This window comes from Sinocyclocheilus grahami, unplaced genomic scaffold, assembly GCF_001515645.1.
Source record: "Sinocyclocheilus grahami isolate Dianchi unplaced genomic scaffold, SAMN03320097.WGS_v1.1 scaffold283.1, whole genome shotgun sequence".
Classification (NCBI taxonomy): domain Eukaryota; kingdom Metazoa; phylum Chordata; class Actinopteri; order Cypriniformes; family Cyprinidae; genus Sinocyclocheilus; species Sinocyclocheilus grahami.
Window position 1 is genome coordinate 944,816 of NW_015505462.1, and position 12,456 is coordinate 957,271.

Here is a 12,456-nt window from a genome sequence, read left to right on the forward strand (position 1 = left end):
ATAAAATAAGCTGTGTCAATGGCTCAACTAATAGTATTAATAATTGTCAGTTTTGCATCCAAATACTATTACGTTAATCTGGAAAATTTGCTAAGGGAGCCAAATATCTTTTCACTCTCCTTTATATCATGTTTCTAGGAACAGCTTGTTTTTAGCAGCAAGTTGAGCATGTTGTGACGTTACATGTTTAGACTAATGGAGTTTCAAGGATAATTCATTATCCCACATCCATAAACACTAGCAGATGATAAATCAAAAAGCTATTATCAATTGAATTTCCATTACTTTAATTTGAAATGTAAGACACTGAACCAAAATACCATTTTAATATTCTTCGGTAGTAAACTGAGAAGTGTATCTGTAAAGATCTTAGGTTTCAGGCTGTTTGGCTTTTGTACTGTGCTGCCCCACACTGCCAATGACGGCACAAAACATTTTGCTGCTTTTCAAACCACTACTTGTGCTATTTTTGATTGTTATACATCTACCTGCAGTTTCTCTAGTAAGTCCATGTTCTGTTTCTTGAGCTGGGCATTGGCTTTCTCCAGTTTATCAAGTCTATCAGAGTCCTCTGATGGTGGAGGAGCGTCTGACAGCTCATCCTGCAGGACGTGGTACTCCACTTCATACGCATGCAGCTGCTTGGAGATATCCATCTCAGTTGCCTGCAAACGACATTTCATATTGATACCATAAAGTATATCCAAATATAAACAAACAAACGAAAATAAAAATTCTAATCAATTAATTTTTGGTAAGAAACCCTTTACATTTGGAAACACTATTCTCTATTAACTAGTTGCTTATTAGCATGCATTTTACAAGCATATTTGCTGTTTATTAGCACATATTAATGCCTTATTCTGCATGAGCATATTCTAGATCCCTTAACCCTACCCAATACCAAAACGTCTACCTTACATACCATCAATAAGCAGCAATTTAGGAGTTTATTTAGGGAAAACTGTTAATTAATTGTGAATATGTGTCCCCTAATTTAAAGTGTTGCCGAATTGTATTTTTGTCATCTTGTTCTGGTTCATCACAAAACAGTCTTTTTTATTTTTGAAAAGCAAGCTGCACCACCTAGTGGTTAAATAGACTGCATTCTAGTGTACTACATTTTTCACATGCAACACTGTGTTCTGCCTACTATTAAAATAGTATGTTAAACAGTATTCAGTATGCAACAAAAAAAGGTTTCAAACAGTACTATGCTACACTGTTGTCACACAATCTATTTTTACCATAAGCTTACTTTACAGAATAGCATCCAGTCTACATCTCAAAACGAAAAATATAAAAAGATATTTTTAGTTTAAGTCAAGGAAGAGATATTAAAAATCATAGCAGCCAGTGTTGCTATTGATAACTAAAACTACTGAAAATTGTTTTCAGTAACTAAAATAAAGCTGAAAAATACATTAATATAAATATTAGATGAACAACCGAAACTGTAAATTTATGTAAATGAACATTTGAAATGTTCATATGTAAATGTATATAAACTGAAGTACTACAACTGAAAAGAAAAACTAAAAATATAAAAATGCTAAAATATTCAGAAATATTATAATAGTTTATAAATAATACTAAATAACACTATGGCTGATATTACTTATATACTTATATTAACTGATAGATTGTATGGAATATTTGAATGTCTAAAAAAATTGTTTGGTCAAACAGTAGACCAAATATTGAAAACTAACAAAGCCAAAAAAATAATAATAATAAAATAAAATAAAAGGTGAAACACAAAGGGTTGACAGGATCAAAAACTTACTCTTTACCTTATACATTCACATACATTTTATAGTAAAGTTATATCTTGATAATGAAAAAAATGAAATAAATCTTTAAACAAAAAAACCCCAGACATGCATCAGGAAAGTTTATTCCATTTTAAATGTACCTTGGTGATTGTCTCTTCCATCTGGCTGTGAGTGAGGGTGGGGATGGTGGATTTAAGGTAGTCTACAATACTTTCAAAGCCGTCACACTCCAGTATCTCTCCCTCGTGGCTGCTTAGCAAACACAGGGCCACCTTAAAAATCGCCTCCGTGCCTTGGACAAACAGGAGGTCTGGCACACAGCACACATACATGCTTAAGTCATGTCATGGGTCAAAGGCTATGCATTGGCTACAATACTTGACTTATGTGTGGAATACATACATTTTAACACACAAGATCATTTCACCACTATCCTCAGGTTCACCTGAACCCCATTGCATACATTCATTCAGGTCTGCGTAAATTAATTAGAAAGGAAGTGAAATATACCAAATATACGGGCAACAAAGCCAAGCTGGAACTGAGAGGCGAAGAGAGTGAGAAACCAGGGTGCGGCGTACAGGCTGGGACAGATCTCGTGCTCCTCCAGGTGAGTGTACAGGTTACGGTGATAATCGTGCAACAGTCGGGACAGCTGGTACATCTGGATCTACAGACAGAGAAAGAAGAAAAAGTCCTCACACTTAGAGGAGTGAACTTTGAACAGGCTTAAATGCGACTGGCTGAGACAGTGTTTCTCTCATGGGATTAAACATTGGCACATCTGATGATGAATAACCACTAACAGCTGAGGAGGAAACAGTGTACAAAGGTGGCGACGGCTGTTTGAATACCGCTTGAGCAAATGTGTGTTTAAGTCAAGTGTATTAAAAATACTTGCTGTTCTTTTCCTTACAACAAAAATGTTATGCGGAATTTACATTCACTAAAAGTACAGCACAACATTTAAAAAAATATATATTTTTTTTTTTTCTTCTTAAATTTTCATTTGTTTCGCCAGGCAATAAAACAGCTGCTTTGAAAGTTAAACTGACACCTAGTGGTGTAGATGTAGCATTGAGCAAAAACATTTTAGTTAAGAAGGACACTGTAACAATACCCTATTAACGACCATATTTATTATTAACTTTATAAATTAAAGTGTCCCATAAAAGATGCATTATGAGTAGTATTTGGCTGGTCATGTGATCTAAACATGGTGATCCAAGCTTTTTTAGCCACTATGATGACTAAAATGTACACAATTTAAAAAACAAATGTCAACATTTCTGTTTCGCTGGCAACTTCAACAGTGGCTAGTTGTTACACTGACACCTAATGTTTCAGTTACCAATGACACTTTAAAAATAACCTATTCTTTGCCATATTTGTTATTCATTTATATTATAAATGAAAATGTCTGATAAAAGAGGTGTTACCAAGAAAAACCGAGTAGTATTTAGCTAGCCAAATATGCCAATTCAAGCTGTTTAAGCCACTATGTTTACTGCAATGTACATAATATTAAACTAATGTGTCAAAAGTACCATTCATTTCATTTATTCAGTCACGTTAATAATCTAGTTTTTAATGAAATAAGAAAGTACTTATCTAACACTCAGTTCAACTAATTGAGATACACACTCATTCCATTAATTGTTACAAAAACCAGTCCTGCTACATTTGACAATAGGCATACTTTAAATAAGCAAGCATACCGGTTCTGAAAGAAAAACATGAACTAGTGAAAACTGATACTCTTACACGCACAGCGCACCTGCAGAGAGATCATGTCGGGACGGTACTGCCGGCGAATGCCTAGGTCGTACATGAGGAACTTGAGAGTGTCGAAAGCCTGTTCCTCGCTCATATGCAACAGCAGCAAACCGGCCACAAAACTGATCCCCTGGCAGTAGCCCACCTCCGTGTCCAGCAGGGAGTAGGCCTTTAGAAGATTGTACAGAGACAGCTGTCCAGCTCCCAGCTGAGTGCTGAAATACTGGTGTGTTGGGAATGTCCGGCCTGGAAAGGATGGGGGACATCACTTCAGTAATGTACTGGGTCAAAAATGTACTCATATTCTGATGTTCATGTGAATTAGCAGCATAAACCATAAGTGCTTTGGTTAGATACAGACCAAGGTCGACCAGGATGGCGTGTTGCTGTGCTGTGAGCTGTTTGAGGAGATCCTGATAAGGCGTTTCAGGGGGCTGCTGCCTCTGCGGCAGACGGTGACGCAAACGATACTGCTGGGAGAGCAGGAGCCACACTTCACCTCGCCGACTTTTGGGGACACCTACAGAGCACAGGCATGCAAACAAACAACGTGAGCAAACTCTAAGGGTTATTAAGAATATACAATAGCAAAACTATTTCACATGTAAAAGTATGTATTTCTATAAATATGTTCACACTATTGAAACGTTTGGGGTCAGAAAGTTTCTTTTAAAGATATTAAAATGTTTAAATAGCAAATGTAATACACATTAAATTGCTAAAAACAGATTTTTAAAAGAAAGATTTTTACAACATTACAAAAATGTTGTATTACAAATAAACGCTGTTCTTTTGAACTATCCATTCATCAAAGTATCCTTCAAATGTATTCTTTCCACAAAAACATTAAGCCAAACAACTGTTTTCAACAATGATAATAATAAGTGGTTTTTGAGCACCAAATCATCATTATTAAAATGATTTCTGAAGCATCATGTGACACTGAAGAGTAGAGTAATGACTTATTAAAATTCTGCTGCCAACACAAGAATAAATTATATTTTTAAAATATATTAAATTAGAAAACGGCTATTTTAAATTGTAATAGTAATTCAGATTATTACCGTTTGCTTTGCGGAGCATAAGAGACTTCTTTCAAAATCTTACTAACCCCTAATTTTTGAACGGTAGCTAGAAACAAAAGCTGATGTAGACCAAAATCTTAGGATTTTATTGATGGAAGTATAAAGATTAAACAGCTTATACCTTGACAGACAGCACCGTGGATCTCTTCTTTGTCCCATTGTACTTTAGTGCGGCAGGGACTGCTCAATTTCCTGTCCCAAAGGGCCTGCACCTCTTTTGAGCACTGACACACTTCCTGGTAGTCCAGCTTCATTTTCCGAATGTGCAATTCATCACGGCTGGCTGCAAGGTGAGAAAACCGATAGTCAGGTTTAGCATTCAACAGAACAATTGACATATTAACGTATTGTTATTATATATTACTTTGGATCTAAAAGCATTCTGAGTGTCAAAATGAAAGGGCATCATGAGGTGTGACCCAAAATGTAGACAGAAGGGAAAAACAATGCTAAACGCAATTTAAATTGTAATTAAAATTCATTCATATCTTTTAATTAAAATTCATTAATACGATTCATAATAAAAATGACATTCATCACATTATTTTAAAAACATATTAAAATATATATTCTCAAAATATGTTCCTAAATAAATTCATATTAAAAATATGTCATTCATCACATTATTTTGAGAACGTTTTATTTATTTGCAGTTTTGGTATTGTGTAAAATCTGGGTCCACAAGCAAAATCTGTTGAAAACCACTAACAAGTATTCAATGTCATGCATGCAATAATTTTGTCAGTTTCTGTTTGTAAAAACAAATAAAAAGTGCCTTTATAGCAATGCATGTACACTGGAAGCCTCACAGGCAAGCATGCATCACTGCAAATAAACTGTAGCACGCTTCTGATCGAGGAATATTCTGGGTTACATGCACCATAAGTTTCCATAGCAACTTTAGACAAGGTTCAGAGTGGATTAAGATATGGCACGGCCTTTTAAAATAACCTTAACAAAGCATCACAACACATTTTTCACTATCCAAGTTAAAAGCATACATGAGCATCTTTGCACAGAAGAGAAGAGAAAGACACTCTGTTAGACTCCAGAACTGAGGCAACTCTGCAACCAATGGACTCAAAAGGAGAAAATGATATCCTACAAGACAACTGTTATTGATTATCTGCACTTGAGAACATGTAGCTATCTGCCTCATGCTGGTTTGTATACTACATTGTAGCCAAACAATGATATCATGCCAACAACTGCTTGAAGTGCAGCCCATTCTGGCGAGACGTCAATGCCATTGCCGTATATTCTTACCTTCTACTCAGACATGTTTATTCAGTTCAGCCCATCCAAGAGTACACAAAAACAGACAGAAAACACCAAAAAGGTAGAAAAGTGGCTTAAGTCTCATGTGTGATGCAGTTTGGCCAACAGAGGGCAATATTTCACAACGCTTTGCTGCTCCAAAGCAAAGTTTAAGTAATAAACAATAACACATAATGTGTTAAAGAGACTGAATGACTGATATTTTTTGAAAGACTAACTATTTTTTTTTATTTGAAAGACTAAGGCTAATTATGTAGCCTAGTGGTAACAGAACTGAAAGTGCACTCTTAAAGAACGTGAACATCATCCAGACATTCCAAACTATAATTAACTTTGCCCCAGAATGTAAAATAGAGGCAGTGGCACTTGCCCCTCTAAAAATAAGGCCAGGGCAAAAACAACAGTCTAATCAGAGTGACGGGAGGAAACACTCCCTCGTCTGTGACTCCATAATGTCCCATATACGCTGAATTACTGCTCTAGGTTTTTACGCAATTGACAGACACATTTATACAGTGAATTAGATTGATTCAAGATTACAATTTTATATCATTTTAGAACTTAATATATGCATTCCCTGGGAATCAAACCCATGACACTGGCGTAAGTGCCATGTTTGAGCTACTATTTAAAGGGATAGTTCACCTAAAAAATAAAAATTTGGTCATTATTTACCCACCCTCATGTCATTCCAAACATGACTGACTTTCTTTTACGCAGCACAAAAGTAGATGCTTTGAAGAATCTCCAGTGTGATTTTAGTATTATTTACATACTCAAAATAGCTATGTCTAGATGCGTTTTGGCAGGTTTGATGTCCAAGACACAAAATGTCATTGGATTTCATGTCTTTTGTTATCGAAACAACACAGCAAGATTATCAGTGAGTATCAACTTAAATTTGGATCCGTTTCTAACACAAACCTATTGTATGCCTTCAGAAAAATGGTAATATAGTCATCCCAAATGAAACGCAAATCCAAAATGAAAGGAAGGTTAAATTATAAGAGAGGGGAATATGAGTAGAAACACTAACCCTCCAGGCGCTGATTCTCTTTCTCCATGCGGATGAGCAAAATCTGTTGGTGGATGGCTTTCTTCCACAGGGCCCTGTAATCAGCTGGGCTCCGCCGGCCCTTCTCTCCACCAAAGCCCTGCTCTGGGGTCAAGGGGCTGACCTGAGGGTTTTGATCCTGGTTCAAAGCCCGAGGAGAAAGTGGCAGCAGTTCCCGGCCATCCATGTGGTCTGCAAAACAGCAGATGCAGACCAAAATGTCAAAGACTCATGCTCAAATTGCATGTAAAGATAATAAAGTGATTTCCCTGACATAAAACTATTGTGATGGTACTATGACATCAATGGCAATACCATTGTACCAATACCATTGTATTACATTACCATATTCATATATCAAGATATACACACTGTTCAATAAGGTAATTCAATGTTACATAAAATATACACAAAAAAATATTTTATATAATAAGAATAGTTATTATTATTGATTATTATTATAAAATAGTGCTGTCAAATTGATTAATCATGATTAATAGCATCCAAAATAAAGGTTTGTTTACATATGTATATAAATATACACACATACATGTATATATTTAAGAAATATATGTAGTATATATTTATATTTACATATAATATAAATCATATATCAATATTATATCAATATATATATACAGTATATATATATATATATATATATATATACAAAATGTTATAACAATATAAAATAATGCTTTCTATTTTAATATCCTTTAAAATATAATTTATTTCTGTGATGAAAAGCTGAATTTCCATCAGCCATTACTCCTGCATAAAGTGTCACATGATCCTTCAGAAATCATTCTAATATGCTGATTTATTATTAGAATTATCAATGTTGGCAACAGTTGTGCTGCCAAATATTTTTTTGGAACATATGATACTTTTTTTCAGGATTCTTTGATGAATAAAAAGTTAAAAAGAAGAGCATTTATTTAAAATAGAAATCTTTTCTAACAACATAAATCTTTGCTATCACTTCTTATTAATTTAACACATCCTTGCTGAAAAAAAGTTTTAATTTCTTTCAAAAAAAGAAATAAAAATTAACTGACCAAAAACTTTTGAACAGTAGTGTATATTGTTAGAAAAGATTTCTATTTTAAATAAATGCTCTTCTTTTTAACTTTTTATTCATCAAAGAATCCTGAAAAAAAGTATCATATGTTCCAAAAAAATATTAAGCAGCACTGATAATAAATCAGCATTTTAGAATGATTTCTGAAGGATCATGTGACACTTTATGCAGGAGTAATGGCTGATGGAAATTCAGCATTGCATCACAGAAATAAATTATATTTGAAAGTATATTAAAATAGAAAGCATCATTTTATATTGTAATAACATTTTGCAAGATTACAGTTTTTTCTGTATTTTTGATCAAAAAAATGCAGCCTTGATGAGCATAAGAGAAGTCTTTAAAAACATTACAAGTCTTACTGATCCCAAACTTTTGAGCGGTAGTGTACATGTGTGTGTGTATTTATATATACATATAAATATGCACAGACAGTACACATACATATATTATGTAAACAAAAAACTTTTATTTTGGATAGCACTATTATAAAATGTAATAATATAATAGTATACAAAATATACTATTAACTAACTATATTATTATTATTATTTATATCATGTATTTACTTCTTTATATTATATACCATTGTTACAGTTTATTTTTCTTGAATCTCAAAAGAAAGAATTATCTTGAAGTTCTAAAGCTTGCAGAACAATGATTTTTCCTGCCATGTTGACTATAAATAGACTGCTGGGAGAAGAGGGTGTAATGTTGCACCTGTCTGCTTGTCTGTGTGTGCGCTCGAGCATGTGTACCCACCCACGTTTTGCATAGATGCAGAGGGTTTGTTCATGGGTGACGCCACCCTTAGGAAAATCTTCTGGCGCCAAGAAACTCTGCGTGGAGGCACCAAGGTCAAAGAATCGGTGCTACAACCGGACAGAGACCTCTTCCTGCCCTCTCCATTACCACTATAGAAAAACAAAAGATATGCTTATACAAATGAGTAGACAAGCAACATTTGTAGGCCGTGTACTCTCAATACAGGTGGCCAGAGCAGCTATAAGCTAATAAACAACACATATTTGTGTAACATGTTCATTCAGCAGTACATTTAAGCAAAATCTCATAAGCATTAACCATCAGTGCATTTAGATGGTCATAATACATGTTAATTGGTTTCATGCATAAAGTACATAAAACACAGATAACCAGTTTTAAGGAAAGAGAAAAGCATTAGGAAGTGGACAGAATGAGGAATAACTAAATAATGCACAAAGGAAATTTACACAGATATCATTCTTTAGATCTTTTCACCAACAATCAATTCAAAACATTCAGTCAACTTATGTACGAACAAATAAATAAATAAAAATTTAAATTTTACAATGTAATTTATTCCTGTTAATTGTCACATGTTCCTTCAGAAATCATTCTAATATGCTGATTTGGTGCTCAAGAAACATTTCTTATTATCATCAATGTTGAAAAAATTTGTGCTACTTAATATTTTTGAGGACACCACAATACATCTGTGTGTGTGTGTATGTATAATCTTTTTTTTCCATTAGATATGAGATTTTTTAAGGATTTCCAAGTCCAAGAAGCTGAAATAGATGTTTAATATCCAAGTCAGGAATAAGATGTGGCTGTAATCAAATCGGTTTCATCCTGCTAGTCTCTATGTTCCTTGTATCTGTCTCTTTGCTTAGTTACCACAACAATACACAAGCGACAGCAAGGACACTTCAGGCAGAGTTAATGAAAGCGTGAAACAAGTTTAAATGTTATGCATAACATGCTGGCTAGAGAAATGGACCAACCCTGACCACCACACGGACAGGTGTGCCGCACATTCAATTAAAAGAGACAGCTGGTGACATTCAACACACAGAGAGAAGGACCTTCTCTCCAATTTGTAGAAAAGGATGTGACATTTTAAATGTTATCTCCTTCTTTCAGAGCACGCAAAGCATTGGAGCCCACTATGTCAAACAAATGAAGGGCAAATACACATCGAGGAACATCATTTGTCAGTGAGTCCAAGGTGGCTGTTGTTCAGATGAAAGAGTGCTTGTCGTTCAAGCCACTAGCACAAAAGTCTGGTCAAACAGTATTGTCCTGTTAAGAGACCCTTGGGAGAGTTTCTATATTCCACACATGGTTTCACTGTTTTAATACACTCGCCCTTGACAACCACTGATATATATTCCATTCACTGGAGGAGCTTTAAGTGTCAGAGAGAGGCTGCAAATGGCTATGTAAATCCAAATGGACTGTTTTTAGCACAAAAAAGGGTTAACCCTGAGAAAAAGTGTAATGTGTTATATGACCCCATTAACTGGTTTTAGAACATAAAATATATTTAACAGTTTACCCAAACAATTTGGTCATCATTTGCTCACCCTCCTGTCATTTCTTCTACAAAACACAAAATATATTTTAAAATTGTTGGTAACCAAACAGTTACCATTGACTTCCATTGTATATCTTCTTGTATGTTCCACAGAAGAAAGTCATACAGGTCTGGAACACCATGAGGGTGAGTAAATGCCATGGTTCATCACATGATTCACTTTTGGGTGAACTATCCCTTTAATAGCAACATCAAACTGGTGTTGTTGAAATGTTCTGTAAATGTGGGTGTGTGTTAATGTCGCTTTTTGATGTCAGACATCCAAAGATTTCTGAACAAGTCATTGTTGCAGTTTAGCTTTAATTAAAGATCTTGTTGAAAACACCATCATAAAACTGGTTTGAATGTTTTAACTGGTTTGAAATGGTCTCCCAGCCTGGCTAAGCTGGTGATTTATTTTGCTTAAAGGTGCTCTAAGCAATATTTGAAAACCCTTTTGACCACCGTGTCAGACAGAGTCTCAAAACACACTTGCTGCCAATCAGCAGTAATGGGCATGTCTAGTAATGATAGGGAGAAGAGAGCGCTCAGTGAGTGCACAGGACGGATATTAGCAGATCGACTATAGATAGCGAAAGAAAGCAGATAAAAAAAGGAGGAACAAAACATTAAAAAGAAGGGTTACGATCAGGCAAGAGGTAGGACCCTCATAAATATTGGAGCAGCTTTCCAGTGGTGGAGAGAACTCAAGGAGCGGGAAGGCCTAGAATCGGACGCCGGGGTTGCTTTGTTTCTTCTTGATAGGTGAGTTACGTTGATTTTGCTTTGTTTCACGCAACTAATCTGTGTTGGCTTTTGCTTGAATATGCTGCAGCCGGCAGGCATAGCAAATTCCACCATCGTCGCTGCCAGGGTTGTGTACGGAGTACGTACATGTAGGCGGAGTTATCAAAATAGGGGCGAAGTCTTGTTGGGGTATGGGCGTGTTTGTTTTGGTGCTTTCAAATATCAACATCGTTTGGCAAAAATCGCTTAGTGCACCTTTAACTGAAAATCTGACATATCTATTCTGACCTATTTGAAAACTATTTACAAAAAAGAAGAAAAAAAAATAAGATGAGTCAGACAAACTAAAAACCATCTCGAATTATTCAAACCAACCCGGAAACACCATTTAAAAATTAATTCGGAATTATTATCCAACATAACAGTGTACATTTTTGTCAATATTTAAACACAATAGAGTATAGATTAGTAGAAAGTTCTGCGCTAGTTGTTTAATGAGATATAGATGATAAATGCTTTTGTTTACCATTAGTTAGTAAAGACACCAACATGCAAATGAGGTTTAGCATCCCTCTTGTCCAGTGGACAATGACAAAGTCCAACAATTTCGACAGGAAGAGAGAGAGTAAGTTACAGAAGTGGTCCTTCCTGACTGATGACAAAGTGACTGAAGCCTTTGGGTTAAGAAACAGACAGGCGCAGAGAAGGCAGCCACCATCAGCTCGAATCTCAGGCACCCCCGGGGGGAAACGAACACTGAACGGTCTGAAACCGATGCCCCCTCTCACCTCTTAAGACTCTCGCCGTCCGACAGGGAGGCCAGTGAGCTAAGGGAGCCCTGGTAAAAGGTTTTCAGGAAAGTGGGGGTGTGGAAGGAGGATGAGAGACTGAAGTAGGACTCGCTCTCAGAGACACTGCGCACTCTCGAGAAACCAACGGTGCTGAGGGAGCCGAAACATAAAAGGCCCACAACAAATACACATTACTTTACAGAGGACTAAACCCTCCCATGAAACCACAATCTAGAACACGAGTGCTTGTGAGCAGATGAAAGATTCCTTCAAGTGAGCATAACAATTTCAGGTTTTGCCTGGGAACTGGAGATTCTTTTATTACTTTTTTTTAGTGTAAAAAAAAAAAGTAAAACTTCTGACATAACTACTAAACAATCTTTAGCAGACCGCAAAATTATTATCCAATTTAATTTTACATTTTTATAGTTTTTTAAATAAAAAAATAATAAGAACATATTTTTTTAATATCAGCCATGTATTGGTTATTGGTAAATTAACACATCCAAACAAAATCAAAGCAAATTACCA

General features: G+C 35.4%; 1 protein-coding gene across 4 annotated transcripts in view; it reads right to left on the reverse strand.

Annotated features, from left to right (window-relative positions):
• Positions 1 to 12,456, reverse strand: part of LOC107600383 (TBC1 domain family member 4-like) — a 32,954-nt gene that overhangs the window by 846 nt on the left and 19,652 nt on the right. For 2 of the 4 annotated variants that reach the window (XM_016292264.1, XM_016292261.1), the window contains exons 11-19: positions 11,923 to 12,075; positions 8,812 to 8,963; positions 6,951 to 7,160; positions 4,758 to 4,919; positions 3,913 to 4,071; positions 3,553 to 3,797; positions 2,286 to 2,445; positions 1,916 to 2,085; positions 489 to 665 (exon numbers count right to left, since the gene is read on the reverse strand). In XM_016292264.1, coding sequence (XP_016147750.1) covers positions 489 to 665; positions 1,916 to 2,085; positions 2,286 to 2,445; positions 3,553 to 3,797; positions 3,913 to 4,071; positions 4,758 to 4,919; positions 6,951 to 7,160; positions 8,812 to 8,963; positions 11,923 to 12,075 — 1,588 coding nt within the window. Of the gene's footprint in view, positions 1 to 488; positions 666 to 1,915; positions 2,086 to 2,285; positions 2,446 to 3,552; positions 3,798 to 3,912; positions 4,072 to 4,757; positions 4,920 to 5,902; positions 5,906 to 6,950; positions 7,161 to 8,811; positions 8,964 to 11,922; positions 12,076 to 12,456 lie in introns of all 4 variants that reach the window. The other 2 variants (XM_016292260.1, XM_016292262.1) reach the window with 2 other exon arrangements.